At 51.3% G+C, this 26,859-nt stretch overlaps 8 protein-coding genes across 8 annotated transcripts in view; 3 read left to right on the forward strand and 5 right to left on the reverse strand.

Moving 5' to 3' along the window:
* Window positions 1-2,499, reverse strand: part of BDW70DRAFT_152052 (purine and uridine phosphorylase) — a gene marked incomplete at both ends in the record, with an annotated part of 3,704 nt that extends 1,205 nt beyond the window's left edge. Inside the window, 3 exons of the mRNA XM_073739383.1 lie at window positions 4-955; window positions 1,022-1,439; window positions 1,482-2,499. Of these exons, the coding sequence (XP_073593692.1) occupies window positions 4-955; window positions 1,022-1,439; window positions 1,482-2,499 (2,388 nt within the window). The remainder of the gene's footprint in view (window positions 1-3; window positions 956-1,021; window positions 1,440-1,481) is intronic.
* Window positions 2,500-3,295: 796 nt separating this feature from the next.
* BDW70DRAFT_169804 (uncharacterized protein) lies at window positions 3,296-4,252 on the forward strand. Its single transcript, XM_073742772.1, has 2 exons — window positions 3,296-3,865; window positions 3,937-4,252. Exons 1-2 carry the CDS (start codon window positions 3,491-3,493, stop codon window positions 4,135-4,137), a joined length of 576 nt encoding a protein of 191 aa, XP_073593693.1. The 5' UTR covers window positions 3,296-3,490; the 3' UTR covers window positions 4,138-4,252.
* A 2,413-nt stretch (window positions 4,253-6,665) lies between these two features.
* On the reverse strand, window positions 6,666-8,143 carry BDW70DRAFT_152054 (uncharacterized protein; the record flags this gene model as incomplete). Its single annotated transcript, XM_073739384.1, has 7 exons — window positions 6,666-7,031; window positions 7,100-7,229; window positions 7,294-7,359; window positions 7,418-7,472; window positions 7,525-7,661; window positions 7,721-7,920; window positions 7,985-8,143. 7 exons carry the CDS (start codon window positions 8,141-8,143, stop codon window positions 6,666-6,668), a joined length of 1,113 nt encoding a protein of 370 aa, XP_073593694.1.
* A 2,167-nt stretch (window positions 8,144-10,310) lies between these two features.
* On the forward strand, window positions 10,311-12,349 carry BDW70DRAFT_88904 (GMC family oxidoreductase). The gene is made up of 3 exons (XM_073745115.1): window positions 10,311-10,679; window positions 10,751-11,972; window positions 12,046-12,349. Exons 1-3 carry the CDS (start codon window positions 10,452-10,454, stop codon window positions 12,246-12,248), a joined length of 1,653 nt encoding a protein of 550 aa, XP_073593695.1. The 5' UTR covers window positions 10,311-10,451; the 3' UTR covers window positions 12,249-12,349.
* BDW70DRAFT_88900 (putative phosphatidylglycerol specific phospholipase) lies at window positions 12,217-14,047 on the reverse strand. The gene has a single exon (XM_073745114.1). The coding sequence runs from the start codon at window positions 13,974-13,976 to the stop codon at window positions 12,450-12,452; it is 1,527 nt and encodes a 508-aa protein (XP_073593696.1). The 5' UTR covers window positions 13,977-14,047; the 3' UTR covers window positions 12,217-12,449.
* Window positions 14,048-14,745: 698 nt separating this feature from the next.
* Window positions 14,746-18,329, forward strand: BDW70DRAFT_88924 (uncharacterized protein). The gene is made up of 2 exons (XM_073745116.1): window positions 14,746-15,764; window positions 15,827-18,329. The coding sequence occupies exons 1-2, from the start codon at window positions 14,753-14,755 to the stop codon at window positions 18,223-18,225; spliced, it is 3,411 nt and encodes a 1,136-aa protein (XP_073593697.1). The 5' UTR covers window positions 14,746-14,752; the 3' UTR covers window positions 18,226-18,329.
* A 1,006-nt stretch (window positions 18,330-19,335) lies between these two features.
* BDW70DRAFT_162132 (cell wall cysteine-rich protein) lies at window positions 19,336-20,666 on the reverse strand (the record flags this gene model as incomplete). Its single annotated transcript, XM_073741080.1, has 9 exons — window positions 19,336-19,386; window positions 19,443-19,556; window positions 19,632-19,766; window positions 19,846-19,863; window positions 19,923-20,018; window positions 20,095-20,112; window positions 20,172-20,285; window positions 20,350-20,463; window positions 20,532-20,666. The coding sequence occupies 9 exons, from the start codon at window positions 20,664-20,666 to the stop codon at window positions 19,336-19,338; spliced, it is 795 nt and encodes a 264-aa protein (XP_073593698.1).
* A 2,159-nt stretch (window positions 20,667-22,825) lies between these two features.
* Window positions 22,826-26,593, reverse strand: BDW70DRAFT_169809 (uncharacterized protein; the record flags this gene model as incomplete). The annotated part of the gene is made up of 14 exons (XM_073742773.1): window positions 22,826-23,233; window positions 23,335-23,418; window positions 23,483-23,625; window positions 23,696-23,770; window positions 23,813-24,120; window positions 24,168-24,300; window positions 24,384-24,583; window positions 24,641-24,663; window positions 24,725-24,842; window positions 24,901-25,051; window positions 25,145-25,199; window positions 25,281-25,438; window positions 25,475-25,993; window positions 26,407-26,593. 14 exons carry the CDS (start codon window positions 26,591-26,593, stop codon window positions 22,826-22,828), a joined length of 2,562 nt encoding a protein of 853 aa, XP_073593699.1.
* Between the last annotated feature and the right edge of the window lie 266 nt (window positions 26,594-26,859).

Below are 26,859 nucleotides of genomic sequence, written 5' to 3' on the forward strand. Positions count from 1 at the left end.
CACTGCTGGCTTGATCTGTCCATTGGCTTGATATGCGCGGGCGAGCTCGTGCTGAGAACGAAGTCGAGAAGGGTGCTCCTCGTCATATTTCCTTTTGTGCCAGTTACAAAGTTCTTCAAGGTACTGAACGGCTTCCTTCGCTCGGCCATCCGCTAGAAGGCACTTTGAAACTTTGTAAAGCAGCTCATATCTTTGCCTAATGCCTTGGACTTCATCTTTTTCCAAAAGTCCTAGCGCGTGGGGCAAATAGGTCTTCCACTTGTCTCTGTTAGTATGATTATCGTTAGGGAAGATCTCTTCTAGTCTTGCAAGTGTCGTGAGTGTCCACTCTGATAAGCTTCCAATCTTCCTTAGCCAATTGCGCGTCGCAAGATGAACAAGTCGATGGAGGTGGAACGATTTGGTAGGCCGCCTGGTCAAAAAGGCATATCCCTCTAGTATCCCGATAGACTCAACCCATGCCTTACGAGATGCAGCTAGCGGTAGTGGCAGAAGGGACGCTGGAATCTCTGTCGGCTCTATGCATGCCATGAAAGACAGAATATCAGAAGCGAGGGGATTGGTACGCTGTACTTGCTCGAAAGATATAAGCCACGTGGCGGCCACTGGATTTGTAGTGTCGTCAGGACGCCAGTCATCCTCGAATTCCTCACTTAACAGGTCAATTATCTCTTCCTCCTTAGCTGCTAACAGCAATAGGTAGTCCGAGAGTGTACTCAGACAGTTTGCATTGATATAAGAAGCAGCCTGCACAATTGCCAACGGAAGGTAAACAAGCTGCTTTAGAAGCAGCGCAGCTTGTTCTCTATCTTGTAACAGAGACTTATCTACTAGGCGTTCGCTAAGAAGCTCTAACGCTCTGGCCTCGTCCAATTCTGGGACTCTGATCACGTCTTGCATCGCGAGCTTGGAGGCGACCTTTTTGGAACGCGTGGTAAATAGCACGCTGCCTGTCCTGCTCCATGGAATATAGTTGCTCAACCGGCATGGCTCGGTGTTGCCTTTGGACTTGCCAAACCACATGTCAATGTCATCTGCATTGTCGAATATCAGCAACCATTGGCCCGCGCTACTGCCGCAGAGGTAATCTTTTAGGAGCTTCTTGGCATCTGCGCCCTCTTCCTCGAGTCCTGGCAACCGTAGCTGCTGAGCAATCTGAAAATACGTTCGTTGGAGGGTCTCAAAGTTTGTAGCTGGAATCCAATAAATTGAGCAATCTGGTCGCGACTGCTGGGTTCGGTACGCAAGTTCGAGCGCAATCTGTGTTTTACCGACACCGCCAAGGCCGGTGATTGCAACCTTGTGCTGGTGGCCTGGGGAAAACAGCAGCTCTTCAAGCTGACCAAGCTGTTCACCACGGCCGACAAACCCTTCGTTCTTCGGGAAAGGAATATTTCTGAAAACAAGATGACCGGCTGAGTAGTTATCAGCGGGCATAGCTCTGGAAGGCTTCTCAGAAATACTCCTGAAAACAGACTTACCTTCGCGGCTCTCAGGCCCCCAGTATCCCAAGAAAGCTTTTGCAACCGAAGCTCCAGTCGCGGCTGCGTATGTCTGCCACAACTTGCTCTTGTGACTATCCGCATAGTCACACACACCCTTGATGATAATACATGGGACATTGTCCCATACCCCTGCTCCCTCCATCTCAAATCCGAAGACCTTCTCTTTTCCCGCAATTTCATCACGATGCTGTCCAGACTTCATCACCGTGTCGGCAGAAGCAACTGGTCCGATATGTATAGAAGTCTGAATGGCTTCTGAAATCTCTCGACATCGGATCTGTTGACTACTATCACAACCAAGCTCATCACACTCCTTCCCTAACGCCTTGTCACAAATTTGTTCCGCTAAGTCGCTTTCAAAACAGGAACACTTAACAGGGGAAGGGTGACTATAATGTTTATGAAGGTAGGAGGCCCTGTAAAGGACATCGCTTACCCCTGGATGACACCACTTCGCCCCTCTTTGCTGAAGAACTTGAAGATAACCTTGCGTCTGGCTCTGGAGTTCACTGCGGGCATTCTCAGTTCGAAGGCTGTTCAAAAGAGTCCGGATCTTTCGACTTGGCCTACCCAGCGCCTCTTTGGCGCCACTCTTCCGCGAAAAACCACCAGGGTATTGTCTGCCGAAGTCATATTCGATCACAGAATCGCTGATAATCACATCGCCTAGGAATATGTCTCCGTACTCCGGCGGAGAAGGGGCGCCCCCGCAAATACCAACAACCAAAGCAAGCTTGATGCCCGGGTAGCTGACTTGCAGGCTAGAGGCAACATTTGCTGCACTTCCCTTCCCCATTCCTGGCATATAGCACAGGACCACATCATGTTTGCCAATTCTTCCATTTATGTACGCATTTGCGTCGCCTCCTCGCTTGCCGTAGCGTTTTCCCAGTCGGTCGTAATGCTCATCAAACAGGGCCTCGACAGCGTCAGCTTCAAGAGGAAGGGCGCAGATAATCGCGATCGTAAAATCATTGCGGCTTCTCGGGCGCATTACAGAGGAGCGGAAAAGGGTATGCAAAGATTGGTATAGCGGCTCAAAAGATTTGCTTCACTAAAACTATGATGGCGAGGCCTTGACTTGAGCGTAAAAGTAATATGAGCTGAGTCGCGGAGCAGCTGAGGTTCGTGTCTGCAGCCTCGCGCTTGTACTCACCAACAACGGGTCTGCAATAGCCGCCCGGAGGAGGGCCAGTGCGGATACTGACATCGCATGCTTCTAACACAGTGATTGATGGATTTGTAGGCTTCTCCATTGAGGCTGGTAGGTAGAAATGCCTATGGCCATTCAAGTTGGATGAGAAGGCGGGTCGTTCTTCAGGCATCACGTGACTTGACATGTTTGCACAAAGATGCCTTGAGAATTTATGATCGATTTCGACGCACAGTAGTCATGTGGCATTGCTTAACTAATTCACTGCTAACCTGAAACCACATCGAAAACAAATAATGATTTGTATTGAGCATCAAACTAGACGTAATTACCAGCAATAGCCGTCAAATAATATAAAAGAATGAAGGTCTTATTCTTCCGATCTAGCTCTATAGGTCAGTTTAAATAATAGGCAACCTAGCCTAATACGGCAGTTGGAAGAGACATAACTCTTGAACCTTGGAAATAGCAGAAGTCTCTGCGTAAGCATCGGCGAGCAGAGCTTGCAGTTCCGATATCCCAAATAGGAAAGTTCCATATATGACTAGCTGTCACATACGGTCGACAAATTGCATCTCATGTAACCTCGTTTGTGCGCCTTACCCCGCTTGCTCTCTCAGCATCGACCACGATGTCTCTTCAACGGTCCTCACCCTCGGACAACAACTGCTTCCCCAATGCTTCCCTCATTATGTCTCAGCTCTAGTAACTATTGGGTTTCACCTAGAACCCACCGTCCGCTATCAATGCGACCAAATGGCTTCGCCTACGCTCGAAGATTACAAGATCGGCTGGATATGCGCCCTACCTATCGAGTTTGCCGCCGCAAGAAATGCTCGATGAGTGTTTTGGCACTCTTGAAGAGCAGGATCTCACAGACACGAACATATACACTCTGGGCCGAGTTGGCCAACATTTTATAGCGACCACATGCCTAGGGGGGCAGTATGGGACGACTTCGGCTACTGTGGTTGCTACTAGCATGATGCGAACCTTTTCCAAGTCACTCAGAGTCGGTTTGATAGTGGGTATTGGAGGAGGGATTCCGTCTTCTACTAACGATATTCGCCTTGGTGACGTTGTGGTCAGTTATCCTACTTACTCTTGTGGGGGTGTCATCCAGCATGACATGGGAAAAATCGGTGCCAGCGGGAAGCTGACCCGCACCGGATCATTAAAGAGTCCGCCCAGAATATTATTAGCTGCAGTTTGATCAAATGAGGACATCTGCTCTTAAGGAACACTTTATCCTTCATATATAAAACGAGCAGTGCAGAGAAGCAGAGAAATACCCGAACACCCCGGAACTTTAGTCAACCAGACCGGCGACATGACCGCCTTTTTCAGACACAATACGAACATCCCACAGATGCAGCTACTTGCGATGTTTGTTTGGCTGAGTGGGAGGTGATAAGAGATAAACGCGAGGTCAATGATCCACAGGCACACTGTGCATTGAGATGGAGGCTGCGGGCTTAATGCAAGACTTCCCTTATATTGTGATCCGGGGTATTTGTGACTACGCCGATTCGTATAAAAACAAGCAGTGGCAGGGATATGCCGCATTGGCGGCCGCTTCGTATGCAAAGGAGCTGCTAGTTACATCTCTCGTGGTCAGGTATTACAGGAGAAGCTGGCGGCTGACCTCTGTAACTGAATTTTGCAATGAGGTTCATGGCTATATGGTTGAGTAAAAAATGAGTCTAATTCGTATCTACTCCTTTTTACAGCGATAATCAACCAGCAGGTTGAAAAGTTGAATAGAACCGCTGATAATATCAGCCAGAAGATTGATCTTAACCATCTCAGGGGAATGCAAAAAGACTTTTCACAGCCCTTGTACAACAGCTGCTAAACAGCTTTCCTCAGCTAATCAACCATGCCCAGATAGCCATCCAAGCTAATTATAACATTTCCGAAAAGGCACGAGAGAGCAATTCAGCACATTGCTCCTCCAGCCGTTACTCAATGTCAACTTCAAAACGCCCATAATTGCGGTGAACGTGATCGATGCATTAGATGAATGTGAGCCAGAAGGGAGAAAGAGATGAGACAAGAGCCACACCCCACCTCCTTAAGCTCGTTATCTAGCACCAAACCTTCCTCTAGGAGATGGTTAGCTTATTCTGGAGTATTAATATCCAGAATTAGAGAAGCTTTGTTTTCTTTCTCGCCTGATTACCCTGCTCCGCCGCTTCTATCTAAAGACTCTTACTTATTTTTGATCCCTGGGTTCTGCGTAAGGATATTCTGGATACCCTGTGTTTCTGGTCTGTTAGGAAGTCCCCTACTAACATGCCGTGTACCATAATCGTGCGTTTTCTGGGTCGGATCTTGGCTGCCGAACTAAGTTACCAATCCAAAGGTATACTCTATCTTCTACCAGCATCTTAGCAATTGTCAAGTCTACTTTGAGTACCAGGTCCCTACTAGGAAGCCTCCTGGCGGCTGCTACCCGCCCTAATATCCCCAGTTGTCCAAGTCGCTTCTTAAGGTACGCCACTAGCTCTGGGATTGAGATTCTAATTCGCTGTGTTCTCCTCCTTATTTATTTAGATCTTAATGTCCTGCTTTTAATTTAGGATAATTGGCTTCTCGCTTGTTATAGAAGTCCTGGTAAGTGAGGCACAGCTGGTTGGGGGACTCAGAGGTGGTGTTGGAGGCTTCGCAAGTGCAGTTTTGCAGTTTGCTCGACGGTAGGGAGAAGGTGAGGGATGAGGTGTCTTTAGCTCCCAAGATAGGTGGAGAAGGTGTTCAGGCTGATCCAAGGCCTGAACCTCATTGTCAATCTGTTTCTAATTTCCGGAACTTCTCTGTTGCTCGTATTACTATTTGGCGCGTGGATAAAGGTTGGCAGGGGCCACCTCCCTCAGCATTTCCTGGCGCGGACACCATACTGGCTCGTTTATTGCCGTTAAAAGCTTGTGCACTCAATAATCCGGCAGTTAGAGGTAACTTTCTGAATCTTTCAGGTGAGTTCAGCAGGTTGCTAGTCCCTTTGGAGACGAAGTTTTTCAATCTATGCATATCATTGTATCTCTGCTTCAATAATTTATCCACTCAGCCCATTCCTTTCGCGTGGCTCGCTCTCTGCTGCTGGCATTATCGGATCATGTAAACCTGTACTCTTGTTGGTACTTTCGAGCTCTAGAACGCGCCGCTCTCTTGTTTCTGGCTCAGGCGGAGTTACTCCACTTTGGAAACGAGTGAGATAGGCATAGATGTAATTCAAGCTTGTTGTGTACTTAATCTTCTCCATCACCCCTGCCGCGTAGTTCAGACTCGGACCAACACTCAGCATACCAGAAACTCCAGAAGCAGTCCCGGCATCAGTATCAGCGCCAAAACTAATATTCACATATTAACGGGTCATGTCTGCACCACTGCCACGCCTCCCAACTCTGAGGCTGGTAATGATGTACAGGCTACCTAAAGGGTTCTTCTCGCGAGCAAATTTTCGAACAACTGGTACCAAGGACTTATCAAGGTATGCTTTTATTGGCATCATAGAGTATGTCTCCAGGCGTTGCAAGCTGACCTTATTCGTGCTTATTTGTGCGTATAGCATTATAGGTGTAGACCCTTTACAGCCCCAGAGGGACGAGCAGGGTTTCAATAAAGACGCAAAAATACCATATCCTCACGAGTTTTGCACTTCATAGTTGCTCCTAAATCTTGCTTCCAAACACATTTGATCAGCATATTGCGGTGAGGTAGTATGATCAAGTATCCTTTCAGTAAGGACTTGGCCTTGTTCGGTTTGGTCGTCCGCAGTCGCTTTCACAGTGCAGATCAGTCTATTTCGGCAGTCTGTCACCGTCAGTGATTGTCAGGCCCACTGGACGCGGTTACTGGGCGTATAGTGTCTATACCGAACCTCGAACGGCGCATGTACACCGGACAAGGTAGAAAGAATAATGCCTTTATTAGCGGCAGCAGCCGTAGCTGTAGAATTAAATATTAATATCGTATTTTCAAAAGTTCTGCACCTCCCAGCCAGACCAGATTTACTCCCTCCCATCCCTCCTGACCTCATACATGGTTGTTACCTGGATCCCTCCTTTCCTACCATTTTCCTCGTCCTCAAAGCTACTCCCATCGTAGCGACTAGCACTCGCCAGTGCTGCACCACGATTGTTCGCCTCCCGCAACATCCCATACTCATCGCTCTCCCGCCCCGCCTTCGAGACGGTGCCAGATTCAAGCTGGGTGTGTTTTGATCTACCTAGCGCGGACATACCAAAGCTCGCCCCCTTGCTCTTCGAATAGTTCCCGACCCCCGAAGAGGGATCTTTCGAAGAGGAGCGCAGCCACACGGAAGAGCTGAAGAGCGGTTTGATGCAGGGGGCGTTGACGGCGATAATGGCGACGAACTAAGTCTCGGTCAGCTGATCCTGTTTCTTCTATTAGGAATAAGGTTGGTCGGGCTGCAAGAGCGTACTGTTTCACGAATGGCCCACACCGTGCTGTTGTTGATACTGTTGATGTCTTTGAGGGAGAGGATGCAGCGAAGGAGGGTTGCGGCCATAACGAAGATACCGCCGCAAAGGAGCACACCAATTACTAGTTTTCTGCAGACCGAACGGTTAAGCGATCAGTCCTTTACTGGTTATTTGTAAGGGAAAGGAGACCAACCGGCGTAATGCGAGACGGACTTTGGCGAGAAGTGGGATGGGAATGGTGAGGAGGATGGCATCGGTCCTGAATCGTTAGTGAGGTGTAAAGCCGGCCGCTGGCCCGGGAAAGAGGCAATGCATACACAACATTTGTGGTGGCAATCATGATGTAGTTAATGAAGTCGGCGGTGCAATTCACTGCGCTCTGGTTTAGGACCTTTTATTTCCAAGGCTTGGATGGGGAACGTACGCCCGGGGTCCGGATAGACCTGGAAATGCTTCGTCAACGGCCGACAGTGGAGGAAGATGGTCAGGATAACGGCCACATAGGTAACAGCGCAAAGGCCGACATTGAACTTGACGAGCTTCTGCTGGAAGAGGCCGAGGCTGCGGCGGATCAGTCGCGATGAATACGAGAACGGGGGAAAGGGGAGGCTCTAGCGTACGTGAGGCGGTTGTAGAAGAACAGCATGCAAGCCTTCAGCGACCAGATCAGGGTCACATAGCACGTCCATCCAGCTAGAAGGCATTTCGATCCCGCGACCAGTCTGGCTGTCTGCTCGGGCGTCACGGCCGCTCGTTGCTCGTCTGAGAGGCCGATATTGGTCCCGTACTGGCCGATGAGTTCGAGCATGGTCAGTTCAGCCTAGCGAGTCAGTTCCCCAGTTAGTTCCCCATTCCCCTCCTTTATTCGAGACCCTGGTGCATACCGTCCAAAAGATGAGCGCGATGATGGAGAAATAGTCATCGCCCTGCCAGTTCCTGATCCCTACCACCTTCATGCGCGCGAACAGGCGCAGCAGAAGCACAATCACCCCGATCCCATACTCCGTCCAGGCCTCCTTCTGGAAGGGGGTAGCGGTCGCCATTGCAGCAGTTGGCCAAGTCTGCAGGGAAGACAAAAGGAAAAAAGAAAAGGGCCTAGGATGACGGGGAATGTCAACCTCGCACCCGGCTGGTTGGGACAACCAAATAAAACCCTTTCAGCTCCCTCCTGGATGCCCAGTCGTCCCTTGCCCATTCAGCCGTAAACGAGACTTTAATCGCGATCTCCCAGAGCTACTGATCCTACGAAATATCGACCAAACCTTGGAAAAGTATGGTTCGAGCAACTGACAGCCGTCACAGAGCCAGACCAAGAACGATCGGCGTGCGGGCCCATCTGGCCGGGACAGGCGACCGCATAGAGACGATTGCCCGGTGGGCCATCGGCGAGGCCAGGTCTTCTCCATCAGACAACTCCTTGTTTCCGCCAGTCGGGACCGACCCCTGTGGTCCCCGTGGCAGTCGCAGATCCAGGGGGCCACCGAGGCCGGCAGGCTGCTACCAGGCTGGAGCAGCGGTCAGTTGGCCAACCTGATTCCCTCGAGCTCCCTCGAGATAAAGATCACAATATTTCTGAAAACGTTCGCAGCAATTATGCGGCATTTTATGCCTATCATTTTAAGGCTGCAAGAAACCCGTGGTACTCTTTACTCTGGAACCCCGTATTCCATACCCCATCCTGCACTAACCTCGTGCATTCTTCGGTTGCTCAACCCCTAATGGGGGGCTAGACTCAAAAGAGATTTCCCATTGACCGTTAACGGCTGACATATGACAGGAGCGGGCAAGAAAACTGGAGACTCGGGACCCATGGCCCCCATTTGATAACTGGGGCCGAGGCCCCGACCAGTGAGGATAAGTGGCCCCAGGGCTTCTAAACCTAAGCGGCATATTCTACGGTGGATAAAGTTCTATACAAAGTTTCCCCGAGCCGCTATTCATGCTTTTGGCGCTCGAAGGATTCAGACCCTTGTCGTTTCTTCTCATCCTGGTCGTTTCATCGTCTCCTGCCCAGTCCTGCTCCAACTCTGTTTGACCTTCATAGTACCCTGGAGTACTTACAAGTACGCTAGATCGTCTCTCTCGGACATCGTCCGAAATAGGCTGCTGATCCTCTCCAGTTTCCGGGCTCTGCACGCTATTCGCGCGAACGAACGAATGTATATTGTATTGTGGGTAGTAATGAATATGGTGGCCCTGCGAGACCAAATGAGCGTGGAAGCAGTGTACCCGGTAGGTCACGCGAGCAGGGCTACGTCGGGAGCAACTCGTGGTCTGGGGATTTTTACGCCACATTTATAAGAGAGAAAAAAAGTAAATAAATAAATAGAAAAATGAATAAGGTTGACTAGTAAGGATGAAAGAGAAGACGTTGCTATTGCAAATCCCTGCCAATAATCCGGTGAGCCGAATCGGCCCACGACCAGAGATCAGAGGATTACCGGGTATGCTTCAGGCTTCATTAGCCAGAGGCTTTTCCCAGAAGGGAAGGATGAGGAAAGGATGAAGAAAGGATGAGGAATCCTCGACTGGACTGTATTTGGCACAGCAGTCGTCTTAGTCCATTCATCGGCCAAGCGCTAGCGATCGACAGGCTTTTAATGCTGCCGGCATCCACCAGCCAATATGAATCCTGGTACTTTCTCTCCTTAAATGTGCAGCCTTCACATGGACAAGGGCATTGTGCACCTCCCTGGGATATATCAGCGGAATAGAGCCCGAAGCTGATATCCTTCAGGCTGCTTGGGATGCTCTACAGGATCCCCGCGTGCGCGGAATACCCAGCTCCATTCCGCTCTTCTCCCTGAGATCCCCGCCCAGAGACTCCAGCCTAGGCTAGGATCAACGGGGGCCGGCGGCGGTTCTATCCTAGCAGTATGCGTACGGGCGGAGACGCGGGCCACTTAGGTATCCTTTGGAGTTGTACGTTCCTGTCTGGGTGGCACGACTGAGTACTCCGTTATATCTCTGTAGTCTGTACTACTGCCGCTTGTCCAACTGGCTAATGCTCGGTTCCGCGCAAGTCGTGCTCCCGGCATGCTTCCGGGGCCCTTAAAGGGAGCTGGCATCTCCCCTCACGGGCTGACCCCCTCTTCACAAACCGTCCTCGCACTGAATTCACTGCAAAAATGGGCTCAATTGCTGACCCCGAGAACACCTACGACTACATCGTCTGCGGGTATGTAGCTTCGATCTCTCCGTTCTTGACCGCGCTATAATGGCAGTGCTGAAGACCCAGCCAGCGGCGGAACCTCAGGATGCGTCGTCGCCGGCCGTCTGGCTAAGAACAAGGATGTGCGTATCCTGCTGCTCGAGGCGGGCCAGCATAACCGTGACCTCGAGAACGTACACATGGCCGGCGGCTGGTCCAACAACTTCGACTCTGAGACCGACTGGAACCTGATCACCAAGCCTATGGCTGGGGTCGATAACCGCCAGGTCAAGCTCAGTCGAGGCCGGTTCCTCGGCGGGAGTAGTGGGTGCAATGGTACCCTCTGCATACGCGGCAGCAAACAGGACTATGATGACTGGGGCTTGGAGGGCTGGAGCGGCGATGAGTTCTTCGAGGCGATGAAGAAGGTACCCCTCCTCCCTTTTCTTTTGGCTTTCATGTCCGCACTCCCGATAGGTGAAACGTACTAAAGAGTCAGTCCGAAACGTTCCATGGCAAGCCCTGGTTCAAGGCCGACGAGTCTGCCCACGGCTACTCCGGCCCTCTACACACCGAACCGCACGACCTCGCCCCCATCGCTGACCGGCTGATCGACTCCTTCGTCGATCAGGGCCTTCCCCTGCACCACGACATGTTCTCCACGGGCGACGTCCCCCATGGCTGCGGCCACGTTCCGCGCACCGTCTACAAAGGCGTCCGCACCACGTCGGCCGACTTCATCACCAAGGAGTACGACCGCTCCAATATCACCATCCAGACCGATGCGACGGTCGACCGCATCATTATCGAGCCGACAGCCGACGGCCTCCGAGCAGTGGGTGCGTTGACCCGCTCCGCAGACGGGACAAGCAAAGCCTACTACGCCCGGCGCGAAGTCATCGTCTCTGGAGGCGCATACTGCAGTCCAGCAATCCTCATGCGCTCGGGTATCGGAGCGCGCGACGAGCTCGCCCAGTTTGGTATCGACTGTCTCGTTGACCTCCCAGGCGTCGGCAAGAACCTGATGGACCACCTCGTACGCTGCCCTCTACCCCTTTCCTTGCCTTACCTTCCCATTAACTCTACCTCTATCTCCTTCTCGACTAACATCCATCAGATCGTCTTCATGTTCTATGAAGCCTCCAAATCCGGCCTCACCAACTGCCACAAAGTCTACCACGACAACGCCCTCGAAAAGGCGCTTCAAGAGTACAGGGAGCACAAGACCGGTTTCCTCTCTACTTTCCCCTTCGGCTCTTTCGCCTTCGCCCGTCTCGATGACCGCCTGAAAGACGAGCCCCTGTGGCGCGACGCCCCCCGCCTCCCCGGTCGAGACCCCATGGGCCTGACCCCCAAGCAGCCGAACATCGAGTTCTTTTCGACCGAGACCTACGGCGGCCCGAAGCAGTACAATCAATTCCCAATCGATCACAAGCACGCGTTCAGTATCATTGCGGAGCTGTTTGCACCCAAGTCCCGCGGCACCGTGACGCTGGCGAGCGCCGATCCACTCCAGAACCCGGTCATCGACTGCAACTATCTCGACCATCCATTAGACCTGCTGGTGCTAAGCGAGGCCTGCCGCTTCGCCAATGAGATCGTGACCAAGGGTGCGGGAACGAAGGATATCGTCAAGGGGTCATGGCCAGAGAATCTAGATCACCATACGTATACGACGAGGGAGCAGTGGATTCCGTATGTGAAGCAGCATGCTACGACTTGTAAGTCCTGACCCGTCCCTTCTATTTCCTGCCGTCGTGTCTTCATTGCTAATGATTGATTGTTCGTATGTAGGCTACCACGCAGCCGGAACGTGCGCAATGGGCAAGCCCGATGACCCGAATGCCGTGCTGGACAACAAGCTTCGTGTCCGTGGTGTCAAAGGTCTGCGCGTCGCGGACTGCAGTGTCATGCCGACCCTCCATGGTGGACACACGCAGATGCCTGCGTATGGAATCGGAGAGCGGTGCGCGGATTTTATCAAGGAGGAGTGGTAGGTCGAGACCTGAAGTCGCAAAAGTGGCAGTGCAGAGTGATATATTCACCTATTGGGTTAAATGATAACGACCATTCTATCATATACTCTAGCGTTCTCAGTTCGTTAAGCCATATATCCATCATCAAATCTCGTCTAATCCAAAAAGACAATACAAGAAAGAAAGCCAATAAATACCTTGAAGGTTGCGGAACCAGCTCGGTTAGAAAATAACAGGCTCTGGCAGAATCTCAGGCGTATCCTCTCTAAATTTCTTCTCAATCAGATCTCCAAAACTGGCGGACCACTCAACCCTCGGCGTAAGGATATCCAATCCCCACAACTCATCCACATACTTCAGGATCGACGTATGCGTGTACTCCCCCTTTGCACGCCCTTTCTTTCCCTTCCCTTTTGGGCCATGCACCACTGCACCCTTCTGCACATACGGCGAGATGAGCAGGGTCGGAACCCTGATCCCCAACCTATCAAAATGGAAGGTTGTTGGCTTCCCATCCTTTGCAACCTCCGTATACGGGATTCCATCGCCAGGAGGAACATTCTCCGGGGGAGGAACATGGTCCGCGAATCCGCCGTGTTCATCGAATGTCAGGATAAAAAGCGTCTGGTTCCACTGTGGACCCTTCCGGAGAGCCTCGTATACACTCTTCACCAAGCCCTCGCCAAGATTTGTCGGAGAGGGCGGGTGAAACGAAGTATAGGAACAGCATTCGGGATTGATCCAGGTGAACTGGGGCAGATTGCCGGCTGCGGCGTCAGTGTAGAATTGGTCGATGCGTTTGACGGAGTTCCGGCCCGCTTCTGACTTTGCGGTCCAGGTGTAGAAGAGCGCGTCCGGCGCGAAGCCGGTCGCGTTGGAGTAGTTGATCCAGCTTACGTTCGCTTCGGTGAGTTGCTGAAAGATGGAAACTTGGGGGAGCGACGAGTGGTCAAAGGACGGATCGTTCCAGCCGTGGCCGTGTGAGGTCCCGGACGTCAAGTAGGCGCGGTTGGGGTTTGTCGGGCCGGGGACCGAGGCGAACCATCTGTCGAGCAGGAGATAGTTTTCGGCGAGGGCGCTGAACACGGGAATATGTTCTGGTGCATAATAATTGATCACCTCCGCTGCCCGCTTCAGGTCCCCGTTTATCCCGTGCGACCGGATCTGCTCGCTCACGAACCCCTGCATGGTCGGCTTATGAATCGAAAGATCGGGATGATCCGTCCCATAGACCTGGAAGTTCCCGCCGGCGATACTGTGGTCGGGATCATCGGGAGCGATGTTCTTCGCCAGCGGCTTTGCGCAGATAAGCGGGGAAGAGGGATCGGCGACGTTCGAGGGGTTGCAGAAACGTTTGTTCGGTGGGAGGTTGACGATATTGTCTATATCGCGACTGTAGTTGAGACCGCCGGCAAGGGTATCGAAAGAGAGATTCTCCTGGACGAGGACGACGACGTTCTTGATCGGTGTGTTACTGTCGTGATGGTGAGGCCGGCCTGTGGGTGCGGGGAGTTTGTGGGTGACTAGAATGTATATGACGACTGCGACCGTCGTGATGCTGGTAGCGAGGAGAATAGATAGAGTAACAACTCGAGTTCTCGAGCGAGGGCTTCTTTTGACATCGTTCTGGATGGCCTCTTCATCCTGGCTGGAGCGACGACTGCGATCATCATCGTTAAGCAGTGGCTCCTCCGAGTCTGCGGGGGAGGCGGGTCGTGGAGGGTCTGAAGCACCCCGCAGCCAACTCATCGTAGCTATCGCCCTTTTGATGGGCTAACGAAGAAATGTGAATAATTCAAACAGCAGTTGCTGCAATTATTTCGGACGCATCAGTCTCTACCAGAGAGTGAGAGAATTGTTCGAGTTGAGGGTGGAGTCGGGTCCTCAACCTCGAGGTCATCGTGCATAATCATGTGCCCCTGTCATATCCCTGCATAAAACGGTTGCATGCACGATTTATAGTTTCTTATTGGACAGTAAGGTACGCTAATCCCAGTATAGCTAGCGCAATGTCTCATTTTGGTCATTCACATTTTATGCTGCCGCCATATCTGGAGGTATGGATGCCAGCCAGCACGAACTCGATTTGTTTCTAGGTCCTAATACAGTAATAGTGTTCAATAAGATGATATCGATGTAATATATCCCGAGTTGTAGCCGATTTTTACCTATCAGCTACAATATGCGCCATCAAGCACCCATCGTCGATATGCAGATATATATAATTTCACACTGTTGGTGATAAAGAACCTTCCAATCTAGCTAGTTGATGATTCAATTCAGCTTCCCAGGTGAGACTAGATTGTTCCGCCATTGTCCTGGTATCTACTCCGGAGTAGATGTATTTTTATGCCTCTAAGTAGATAATTTACATTGGTATACGTGAGGCTGTGCCATCTGTGCTCAGCAGCAAGGCTGGGCTGCGCTCAGCCTCACATTTTCCCCCACTTCTCGCCATCTTCTCGCCAACGAATTTCGACTTATCCTTCGCCTATGTCCCCGACTGAACAGAGTATTGTATCGATATGCGTCCTCGAAATCGGGCTGACTTTACGGTCGCGATCATCTGCGCGCTGACCCTGGAAGCCGACGCTGTTGAAGCCGTCTTTGATGTGACTTACGACCGCCTCGGAAGACACTACGGCAAGGAACCAGGAGATGCAAATACATACATCAATGGGAGAATCGGGAATCACAACGTAGTATTATGCTACCTACCGCGAAAGGGAAAGGGAAGCGCTGCGAGCGTTGCCTCAAGCCTACAGGTCAGCTACCGGAATATTCGACTTGCTTTCGTTGTCGGAATCTGTGGCGGGGCTCCCTCCATAGGGGAAGATCAGATATATTTGGGAGACGTGGTGATTAGCGACTCAGTGGTCGAGTATGATTATGGCAGGCAGTATCCAGGGGGCTTCCAGCGGAAGACCGACGTCGAGGATACGCTTGGGGGACTGGATCGCCGCCTGGGAACTTTTCTCTCTGGCCTTAAGGCAACTCGCACCATTGCCGAATTTGGACGTCGAGTGTCAGAGTGCCTTGATACGCTACAGCAATCTGAGTCACGATGGAGCCATCCGGGCGTCGCTGATGTTCTTTACGAGGCTGCCTATTTCCACAGACACTACGCAAATAATGGCTCCAACTTTTGCGACGGCGCAGGGAAATGTACGTCCGATGACATCTGCGAGGCCGCGCTGAACAAAGATTGCGACGAACTCGGTTGCGACGACACCCACATTGTCCGTCGGCGAGCTGCAGGGGAATCAGTTCCGTCAGTTTATGTACGCAAGGTTGCCTCGGCGGACACGGTTCTAAAGTCTGGCCAACACCGCGATGCAATAGTTCACTCGGAAAGCGTGGCTGCGTTTGAGATGGAAGGGGCAGGCGTATGGAACAACCTACCATGCATTATCATTAAAGGTGTATGCGACTACGCGGATAGCCATAAGAACAAACTATGGCAAGCATACGCCGCGGCAGCCGCAGCTTCCGCGACCAAAGTCTTCCTGGAATACTGGGAGCCGTTGCAGCGGGACGGTCAGTGACTTCCAAGATAAAAAAAAGCAAAGCTTTGCCGATGCTGACAAGAAAGTTTCCAGATGCGGCTACCGCAGGGCACTTTATGGTCCCATTCATGAGAAACCCACGTTTTGTTGGGCGTCATCACGAATTGCAGGAGCTTGAAGAATGGATTGCGACACCAGACGGACCGAGAAAGCTTGCCATTACCGGATTAGGCGGGGTGGGGAAGACGCAGGTGGCTCTAGAACTGGCATATCGAATGCGAGACCGAGAGCCTAGATGTTCGATATTTTGGATACCATGTATCACCCGAGAAGCAGTTGAGCAAGCGTATTTGGCTATTGCAGACACGATTGGAATTCACGCCGACGCGGACTCGGTGAAAGAGCAACTGCAGCGATACTTTACCGAAACCAAGGAAAAGTGGCTTCTCGTATTCGACAATGCAGACGATATAGATATGTGGACGGACGGGTCAGGCATCCTGCCTGCGTTGCAAGATTTCCTTCCTCAAAGTAGCCAAGGCCATATTATTTTCACTACCCGCAACCGGAAGACCGCCGTGAAGATGGCCTCCGCTTCCAATTATGTGACGCATGTGGCCGAGCCCGGCGAGAATGACGGCTTGGAGATGCTGAGATGGTCATTGATTGATAAGAAGCTGCTTGACGATACAGAAGTCTGCATTACTCTCCTGGAGCAGCTTTGCTTTCTCCCATTAGCCATCACTCAAGCCACAGCCTTCATAAATGAAAACAGCATCGGATTGTCCGATTACCTGGAGCTCCTATCTGAGCAGGAGGCGGCCATTACCGAGCTTCTGAGCAAAGAGTTCGGTGATGAAGGACGCTACCAAGATGTCCAAAACCCAGTGGCACTGACGTGGCATATATCATTCAAGCAGATATTGGAGATGGACGAAATGGCAGCCGACTACCTTTCACTCTTGGCTTGTATCAACCCACGAGATATCCCACAGTCCTTCCTACCTCAACCAAAGTCCAAGACAGCACTGGTTGAGACCCTCGGACTTCTCAAAGCCTATTCGTTTGTTACCTTGCAGGGAAATGGGTCAATTTCAATGCACCGATTAGTCTCCTTAGCGATGAGGAACTGGCTGAAAATGAGAAACAAGCTCTCTGTCTATGTTCTGTGGGCGGCAGATCGATTTGAGGAAATATTTCCTGACCCTGACCATACTAACCGGCAGCTATGGAGGCAGTACCTGCCCCATGTTCTGCACTTACTTAATGAGGCTGCTTTTAAAGAAGCACAAAGCAAAGGACGTTATTTACTCCTTGTGGACGATGTAATGGGGTGCCTGTGGAAAGAAAACAGGCATCGGGAAGCAGAACCACTAGCGAGAGACCTCATGACATACTATCAGAAAGAATATGGAGACTCTGATCGGAGAACCTTATCCTGTATGAATGATCTGGTCTACTGCTACCTACACCAAGACAAAATATCACAAGCAGAAGAGGTTGCGCTACAGGCGACCAGCATCTGTAGAGAGACACTGGGGCTCGCTGATACAACGACTGCGACCTCCATAAGCTTCTTGGTGCAAGTTTATGTCCACCAAGGAAGATACAAAGAAGCCGAGAAGTTACAGTTAGAGGCCCTCTCAACCAGCGGCGATGTGGAAAATTCTCTGAGAGGAATTTCGAATCTCGCATCGATCTACTCAGATCTAGGGCGGGTTGAAGAAGCTGCAAAGCTGAGGCAGAAGGTGCTCAAGCTTGAAACAGAATCGCTCGGTGTGGACCACCCGGATACCATAGCTACTATGCATAATCTGGCACAGACCTACGAAAGTCAGGGTCGCTTGTCTGAAGCAGAAGCGCTCGCGGCGCAGGTGTTCAAGACCAACAAAAGAGTCCTGGGGTTGAAGCACCCCAGTACCGCAAGGTCCATGGCCACCCTTGCAGTAATATACCGCGATCAGGGGCGATTAAAAGTAGCAGAGGAACTACTAATAGAGGCAGTGAACACCAGCCAACAGGTCCTCGGCACTCAGCATACGTACACTTTGACTATGACGTCCGAACTCGCCACAACATATTATCTCCAAGAGCGATGGAGCGAAGCAGAAGAGCTACAGGACCATGTGCTCAAGCTCCGTATGGAGAAGCTGGGGCCAATGCATCCAGACACGCTGCTCAGCATGTATAGACTTGCCCTGACCTGGAGGGCAGCGGGAGGACAGGCTCTAGCAACCCAAATGATGGAAGAGTGCTTTGAGCGGAGCGCCAAGTATTTGGGACCTGACCATCCTGCTACCATTTGGTCAAAGAAGGAACTTGGCTACTGGGAAGATCTGGATAACGCAGAAGCAGACTCCATTGGGGCAGTATCGTCAAGCAACAAACCTCAGGGTTTGAGAGGGCCTGGAGATGCAGGTGAGGAAAAGGCGCCGCAGACCATACGACGCCGAAAGCGGGAGATTCTGTCACGCCTCTTCTGCTCAATGTAGGCTACCTGCAGTGCCTGTGACATGGTCATCGATGACAAGTTCCCATCTTCATCAGTATGTCGCATCGCTCCTGATGGCCATGATTCAGGCAATGGTTAGCCTTGACAAAGTCATTCTAAGAAAAAGGTCGCTCTATCTACCACCAATACGAGAATCCATCTCTTAGGGTTTGGGAGCCAATCGTGTTCTTTTGAGTTTTTTTTCTTGATGCCATTGATGGAATTACTTCGGCACAACCTTCCACATCTATTTATGAGACCAAGAGAGGATGTTAGTGGGGAAATTTCCCGTTCCTTCATGTCCGGGGTTATATCGGCCACCACTCATCCCAAACTCTGCTCTCCTTCACTTGGAAGGGGCTTAAATGGTATAAATCGCGCGCGTGCGATTGCTCATTTGCTATCGGATCAGGGAAGGATGTATTTCATGGAGCTTTTTGCCCGCAAATTTTCGTTCAGGTTCTTGGGAGGGATATTCGTGGTTTTCAGATACAGCTGGTCGGCCTTTGCCTGGACCAAATAGCCTACCTTTCAAATGTTCTGGCCTTACATTGAAAGGTTCAGTTGCTAGGTGTACTGAGAATTCCGTCTTGCAGAATTGGTCGCCGCGGAAGGAATTGAACGGCATTATTGAGCGAGCCTGGCTTTCTCAGTCACTGTCAGTGATTGCCGTCGTTCGGGCGTTTATGGGCTTGCTTAGCCATTGATTTATATACTTTGTATAGAAGGAGTTCTATTTAATAGGGAGATCACCATAGAACCTCGAGTTTTCTGTCCAGCAAACTTGGATAGCTATCCAGGGATCTTAGGTAACTAGCACTAACCTTCAAATTATCCCATGTATACTCTTGGTTCTCGACTGAAGCAGACGAGAACCACTATCCCGCATATACAGTATTGAGATAACAATATTAAAGTAATGGCCATTGCTTCGACTTCAGCCTGGTAAGTGATACATATCATAAAACAAAACCCAGACACTTTTCTGGACCAGAAACAAGAATTTTCCCACAAAGAAGGGATTACCTTAGTTCACTCTGACAAAAAAACTTTTCAATTTACCCCAACGCAAACTTTCCAAGCCTTGACCGTAGGGTTTTCCCGGAGAGACTTACGCAACTGGCTTGCAGCACCCCCAGCATCCCTCCTGGCCAGTCGGTGCCTGGATGGCGGTATTAGTGGTAGCCATTGCCATTAAATGAGGAAAAGACAACACACCTCTCCTGCAGAACACTCAGGCTTCGTCTCTTGGCAAACGGCCATGCAAACGTCACTGTCGTCTTCGGCAACTTTCTCAGCGGTGGCAATGGGCTGGCAGCAGCCCCAGCAACCCTGTAATACCTCGTTAGAACCATCTGTCGTATACAATTCATGAGAGAGGACGGGTGAAGAGTCTGATCAAAGTACCTCGTTACCAGTGGGTGCTTCGCCAGCAGGACAGTCGGGTTTCGTTTCCTGGCAGACGGCTAAACAGATATCCCTGTCATTTTCTTCCTCACGTTTTTCAGCGGCTGTTATGGGTTGGCAGCAGCCCCAGCAGCCCTGTGGTGAATAGCGTTAGTACTTTTGCCGAACATATAAGAGACCCAAAAAAAAACACAAAGGTTGAGGAGTGACGTACCTCGCTACCTGTAGGTGCCTATCATTGAACGCATTAGAATCGAATATAAGCACATGACGGCCAAGATAGATTCATACCTCTCCAGCTGGACACTCCGGCTTCTCGAGTCTACATTCGAGAGTGCAAATTCTTTCCTCACTTTCCGCGATAGGCTGGCAGCAGCCCCAGCAGCCCTGTGTTGAATGTCATTAATACTTTACCGGCCCTATAAGAAAAAAAGCCCAACGCAACGATTCAGAGGTGACGTACCTCGCTACCTGTAGGTGCCTATTATTGAACGCGTTAGAATCAAGTGTAAGCACAGGACAGCCAAGATAGATTCATACCTCTCCAGCTGGACACTCTGGCTTCTCAAGCCTACACTCGAGAGTACAGATTCTTTCCTCACGTTTTGATATAGGCTGGCAGCAACCCCAGCAGCCTTCCTGCCCAGTGGGTGCCTACAATTGCATTCAGTCAGGGTGGGCTATCTCTAACAGATGATGATGATGATGATGTACTCACCTCACCGGCAGGGCACTCTGGCTTCTCGGGTCGACAAACGGCCGTGCACACCTCCGTCACATTGGCTACTTTGTTCGCTGAGATGGAGACGGGTTGGCAGCAGCCCCAGCAGTTCTGAAGTGACAGGTCAATTCGGTCTGCGTCTCTTATGGATAAGAGGTTCACCAAGGGAGGCAGCATACCTCGCTTCCGGTGGCTACCTGTCCCGCAGGGCATTCGGGCTTGACTGGGCGGCAGACGGCAGTGCAGTAGTTCTGAGGAAGGGCAAGGGCCGTAGCCAGAGAGGTCGTTAAAGCGAGGACAGAGATGCGGACCATCTTGATTGACTGTAGGAATGCAAGTGTGATAAAGACTGTGTGCTGAGACCGATGATAAAGGAAACGTGGACAATTCAGTATAGGATCGCCGGAATGAAGGATCCTTATATATGTTTGAAACTCAAAAAATCCCTTGCATCCTTCAACCCATACCTGAGCACGTTAATGGACCTCTCTCTGTACTTCTCTGATTCATTGCTCTATTATTATCATCCATTGAAACCTGCAGAAACCCACACATTTCACTCGCAACGCACAGATCAGCTCACTGTCAGGATCATCAGGATTCGAGACCAGGCCAAATTGAGACCAACCGGGCATGACGGTCTGTGTCTGACATCATAAAGGTCAGCCCTGGAGCATCCACTCCGCGCCCATTTAGGCTGGACAAGCGCCATCGCGGCCTCAAGGTCCCTCAGCCATGTCTATCTCCACCAGTCAGATCAGGCAACCAAGCCAGCTGATCAAGAGCGCGAATCCGCTTACCTGCCAAGGCAGCTGGAGCCGCTTTACGAGCGGTCGTGAGGAATAGCATCCTAGGCTGCATTTCCCCGGATTATTGCGCAATTCATATACCTGCGTCTTCGCACCCTTGCGGGTAAACTCCGCGTTGAACACGAGCTGAGCAGGAATACGAGGTGGAAAGAGGCACCAAAATGCAAGTCCAAAACGATACTCAATTTCCTTTTCTTTATTTTTTTTTCCCTTGGCGGGAATGCATGGCACCATCAGAATTTTCGGCAGCCAAGCGCCGGACTGCCTTGTACCCCTGGCCTGCATACGGTCGGCGTATATAAAAGTTCTTTTCGACCCCGTATGCCGAGCTTAGCCGATACCGATTTGCCTGGTGCAGGGCCGACGGTCAGGAACCTCGTCAATAACAGGCACCCAAGGCCTAGATCTCACCTCACCCTCGCAAGCAATTGGAAACCTTGCCATTGAACTGCAGTGGTATGACTTAGAAGCAAACTGATGACAAAGAGAAATGCCTTCAGCCAAGCAAGAATGAGTACTTTTCGAACCTATTTGTCATTTCGACTCCTGATCGACGCAGTTCTTCGTTCGGTCTCACCCCACGGCGCAGATTCTCACGGAAGCGGGAAGGCCTGGAGATGAACAGGGATAGGGTTGATAGTTTTAGATCGAATGATCGAACTTTCTAGTGGGATCTTGAAGGTCTGGAGCAGTTGTTCGTTTCGTCTGTGGGATCTGCGTCCACCGTCCTATTCTGAAACAACTGGATACGAGGGACTAATTTTGGCTCCTCATGAAAGCTGAGACGACGAGTTTCTGACGAAATCCTTCTGACGAAATCTTCATTTAAGGGCTCGGCATATAATCACTTATACATCTCGGTCCGCGAGCCATAGCCGAGGTTCGGTGGCGGCGGCAAGACCGCAGGCTTATGGATGTATTCGGCCCTGGTAGTGCAGTGCACGTGCATGCGATAGGAACCCTATCAGCTCATCTTCAGTGTTGACTGTCTTTTCTATTGGATCTAGCTCAGCGGTGTGTTTAGATCAGATATACCCTGTAGTGAAATGGTGCGGGGTGGCGATGAAAGCGCAGCCTAGATTGATATATCCCTGATCAAACCAAACACGAGATGAAAAGAGGGATGGTAAGTGGACAATCTGCGCCAAACAAGGTGGGTACCCTTCCTTCGAAATGACCGGGTTGGGGCTGGAGCCGGCTTTGATGTTGCGGCGCCCAGTTTCAACGGCGCCTCGTCCTTCTCTAATTCTGGACAAAGTATTATTCTATTTCACCAGTCCATCCGAGATAATGGCCTTGTTGCTGATATATGTAACTCATAAGGACTACGAGCTCAGTAATTACATAGTATATTTCCAATGGGAAGAGATCTCAGCACGAATTCGGTCGAGGTTGACCAGACGAGCACAGCCTTACAGTCAGAGGTCGTTTGACTATATTATTCCTTGCAACCGGCCAGCATGGATATTTACGTGAGTGTATGGATATTTGATCTCGCTTACGGACCAAATCAGAGTGGTTGTCCGATGTTCTCTTCTATGGAGGAGATACAATCTAGTGGCCACAGGAAACGCCGTCGGAGCTTCACCAGCGGCTTACTACAAGTAGACGTGGCATACAAGTCGAACTAGCCTAAGTTTTGAACAGGAATCTGGTCTAATTCTCTAATCGATCTCTGGCCAGCAATCACTCACTTCCCCGTCCCCCCTAATGGAAACAACAACAGCCCCCTCTCCTCTCAACGGATTCCCCTCCCAGAGCACAAAATCACCATCTCCCTTCTCATCTGCTCCGAAGATCGTATCAATATTAGTTGAGACAAGCTTGATGCTCTCCTTGTCACTAAGCCCCGCGAACTTCCCCGCCCACCGCGCTTCTCGTGTCATCACATGCAGCTTGGAATTGCGCGATACTGCGAGTCCAAGTGAGATCCCAGCGTCGAGACGCACCTTCGCGGGCGGCTCAGTTAGCGGCGGCCGAGGGAGACTGTCTTTCTTCTCCCATGTGCTTGGTGCGCCTCGGTTTCCAGTCAATATTACGGGGATGGATGCGTCGGCGAGGGCTTCGACGACCTGGGCGAGCGATCAGCATGAGGAGAGCAGGCAAATAGGTAGTTGTTAATCAGGGACAAGGAAGAGAGATTGTTTGTTAGGTGTTTGTTTAGGAAGCGTACCAGAGCTGCACCATGACCGCCATATATAACCAGGTTGGTCGTTGGAAAATCCCGCTTGATGAGGATCAGCTGGGCGATGTCATCCTGTGCACCGCAAGGGTACCTAGCTAGCAATGCGGCGTAGGGAGCGCCTGGAGCCAAGGTATACCAGATGATATGCCTGAACGGCGGCAGGGAGGAACCCGTTAACGGCACGGGCGTAAACACTGCTCCTATCCTCCCCATTCGAGCCCTGCTCCAGAACGTGGCGGTTGGCCTCGATTCCAGAACCGACGGTAGATGTGCGGCCATCTAGCAACAAACACATTGGCCATTAAGTCTGCCTTCAATCTGCTATATGGATAGTCAGGCAAGAACGCACCTTTGGCACTCTGTCCAACGCTAAAATGCAGCGCAACCTCCTCTTTCCAAATCCCCCTGCCCAGCAGCGTTTCGTCTGGTCCAGTTCTGATCCCGACACTAACCCCCTAAAAAGCACCGCCTCCATGCGGTGAAGAGATAGCCCTCGTAACGCCGCCAATGCGAGTTCGGTTGAATGTTTTCCCCTTACCGTGGAGATGAATTCCATACTTGGCGAAGTGCGCCTCCTCTCCGGCCTTTGCTGCGGATGTGGATATGCCATCGCCTGTTGACGGTTCAGATGGAATATCCTGGATCCCGAGGTTGTTGCCGAAGGCGATTAGGCTGGGGGTTAGGTAGCCGTTTGTCAGGCGGATCTCGGTGAGATTGTCCGTAGATTGAAGGTGAGGCAAGCACGCTTCCCGGGAACCGAGGCAGGAATGCTTGCTGTTTTCCAAAAGCAAGACAAGGTTAGAGGTGTCTTTGGTGTTGACATCGCGGACAAGACTGGTATGTCCATAAGGACTTCGTTTATGCTAGTCAGGACGACCGGTCCTATTGCCCCCTTGATACGGGGGCAGACATCCTTCCGCTCGTCAGCTATAATCAGCGCATGCATCGCGGGCTCTTCCTGACTGAGACCGAGATCATTCTGCTCCTAGGCGCAAGCGTCTTGTTGACGTCTTGGATATCTGTGTGCAGTAATGGACGCCCGTCTATGGAAAGTTCCACAACCGTCGCACCAACTTGAAGAGGATGATCATCCCAGATGACAAGGTCAGCGTCATAGCCTGGACGAAGGTAGCCGATCCGGTGCCCTTGCTGCATAGATGTAACTGGGATAGAGGTTACAGACTGGAGGGCCGCATTGGCGGGTAAGCCGAAGGAGTGGGCGATGGATGCTTGGTCGCTGATTCTAGTTAGCCTGGAGATTTACAAAGAAAAAAACGTACAGAAGGTATTTAACAAGTTACTCTCGCCGGTATGGTCCTGATCGGGTCAGTCAGCGGAAGTAGGGGTAACTGATCAGATGTAGAGGGCGGATAAATACTGATTTCAAGGCAGCCCTCACTCCATGTTCGTGGAGGATCTTTGGTCCTTGCAGGCTGGCTCCGTACGCCTCTGCCTTAAAGAGCGCATTGTCTGCGAAGGTACCAATTGTAACGTTCCTGTGTGCGTCAGCACGCGAACAGGGAGGACTGGCTGCTTGCACGGGGATGGACTTACGGCTCCAACTTTTTCAAGAGCTCTGGCACCTGCCATGCCTTTAGCGCATGCTGGAAGGCGCTCGGATGAACTCCAAACATATGCAGCACTGAAAGCATCGTTTCCAAATCCTCGGATGTATAGCAGTGCATATTTGACATTAATCTCGCCCCTTAAGAGCGCCAGAAATGTCTCCAGCTCGAATGAGTTCGGCCGTTCCCCTTCTCGTCCAAGGAAGCTTGATATCGAATCTTCCTGCCAGAACCCATATACGCTGCTTCTGCTATTTTTGCTTTCAATGCTGACGCGCACCAGGACTCCTATCGTTCAAGCAGCACCTTGGCTCTTGCAAGTTCCTCCCTCAATAACCACGCAAGACCCAGCATCGTATGCCCATATACCCGTTTCGGGTTCTCGCCACATGCCGTCTTTAGGTACCGTTGCCGTTGAGACTCCGGAATCCCGTGCTCTAGCAGTAACTCCTCAATAACAGGTTCGCTGTTGGCGCCAGGTAGAGGCAAGTTCTCCACGGGGTACGCCTGACCCCCGACGATATTCGCTGACCCCGGCAAAACGAGCTAGGACGCCACCCCACCGGAGGCGATGAACTTGATTGCCGGATCAGAGGAAGTGAACCCGTCAATTACGCGGACGAACGGCGTGATGGGGCCCAGTAGGGGCCGTTCGTTCACGTCGCTAGTTGTGCCGACAGAAGGGAAGGGGAGGAGGTCATGGTGGGAGTGTAGGTCGACAAGACCGGGTGTAATATGTTTACCATGGGCGTTAACGACATGCGCACCTTCAGGAATCGGGTTGCCCGAGTCGGTTGGAATGACAGAGCGGATGACTCCAGCGCCAAAGACGATGTCGACGGGTTCGGGAACAGTAAATTCGCCGTCAAACAGGGTCGCATTCTGGGTCACGACCGTTGTCTTCTGGCCACTGACTGCGTTCCATCGGGGATTATCTCTGTCTCTAGACGCGACGGCCCTGGGTCCAGGATGACTCGCTACCACATGGCACTGCTGCAGTCCATCGTAGAAATTCCTATTTGCGATTGAATCTGTCCTGGATACGGGCTCAGAAGCAAACTGCCCGCCGTAGATCAGGAGCCCTATCCCAATGCATACGGCCGTCCATATCGGTGTCCTATAGCGCCGCAATACGCGTCGTCGGCGTCGAGGGGTCTCGAACCGCCTAGATATGGTCGTCTGTCTTTGCAATTCTTTCTTGCCATCCGTCATTCCGTAGGGCAGGCCGAGCATTGTAGAAGCGTCTTATCTCGTGCGACCCAGTCCTCAGCCTTGGCTTGTGCAAGTTCAAGGTCAAAGATGCCCAGATTTCTGGTTTTGATCGGTTGACTCTAACGTCAAATTATTAAAGTAGCACGTTATGAGCTTACGTGACGAAGCGTCGGGAAGGCGTCAAGCTTGGCTACAGTTTACCCCAACTGTGAATGAGCCAACCAGATGAGGCGTATGACAGGGTCTGTGGCGCCGTGGTCCTCTAAGTTATTTGAGTGCTTACAGCCTGTATTGCTGGGGAAGTATAACCGACCTAGAAGACGTTCAAGGGTAGGATGCACAAGAGTAAGAGCTCGAGTGTGCCATTGCTCCAACCCGCAGCGTAACAACCAGCGGAGAAGAAGTCTTATCGCCCAATGGCAGGCAGATATATTGCAAGCAGTAGCGTATCGAGCAGGTGTGATTGGCATAAGGGCCCATCCAGAGCTGGAGGAAGGTCCACCCTGCGGACAGCTAAGCCACTACTAGGGAGTGCGCGAGAACGGGTCCGGGTAGACATCCGGTTTGTTTATAGTCCTTATGGATGTTTAATGTCAACAGTTTTCCTGAATAGAGCAGTCGGAAACACCGCTACTCTGAATTGCCGAAATCATGACACGGTTCCAATGCCGGCCTGTATCCGGCGACGGTCCTCGCTCCTATTTTGGTTTACCGCAGCCAAGCAATGCATTGCTTC

The sequence above is a fragment of the Aspergillus foveolatus genome (assembly GCF_047715535.1).
Source record: "Aspergillus foveolatus strain CBS 279.81 unplaced genomic scaffold BDW70scaffold_45, whole genome shotgun sequence".
NCBI classification, from domain to species: domain Eukaryota; kingdom Fungi; phylum Ascomycota; class Eurotiomycetes; order Eurotiales; family Aspergillaceae; genus Aspergillus; species Aspergillus foveolatus.

Bases quoted from the DNA above. Each gene is read 5' to 3' on its own strand.
- BDW70DRAFT_169804 (XM_073742772.1), top strand. From the start codon at position 3,491: ATGCTCGATGAGTGTTTTGGCACTCTTGAAGAGCAGGATCTCACAGAC. The intron at 3,866-3,936 runs GTTTGATCAAAT...AGCAGTGCAGAG, and splicing joins CCAGAATATTATTAGCTGCA to AAGCAGAGAAATACCCGAAC.
- BDW70DRAFT_88904 (XM_073745115.1), top strand. From the start codon at position 10,452: ATGGCCGGCGGCTGGTCCAACAACTTCGACTCTGAGACCGACTGGAAC. The intron at 10,680-10,750 runs GTACCCCTCCTC...CTAAAGAGTCAG, and splicing joins TCTTCGAGGCGATGAAGAAG to TCCGAAACGTTCCATGGCAA. The intron at 11,973-12,045 runs GTAAGTCCTGAC...GTTCGTATGTAG, and splicing joins GAAGCAGCATGCTACGACTT to GCTACCACGCAGCCGGAACG.
- BDW70DRAFT_88900 (XM_073745114.1), bottom strand. From the start codon at position 13,976: ATGAGTTGGCTGCGGGGTGCTTCAGACCCTCCACGACCCGCCTCCCCC.
- BDW70DRAFT_88924 (XM_073745116.1), top strand. From the start codon at position 14,753: ATGCGTCCTCGAAATCGGGCTGACTTTACGGTCGCGATCATCTGCGCG. The intron at 15,765-15,826 runs GTCAGTGACTTC...GAAAGTTTCCAG, and splicing joins GGAGCCGTTGCAGCGGGACG to ATGCGGCTACCGCAGGGCAC.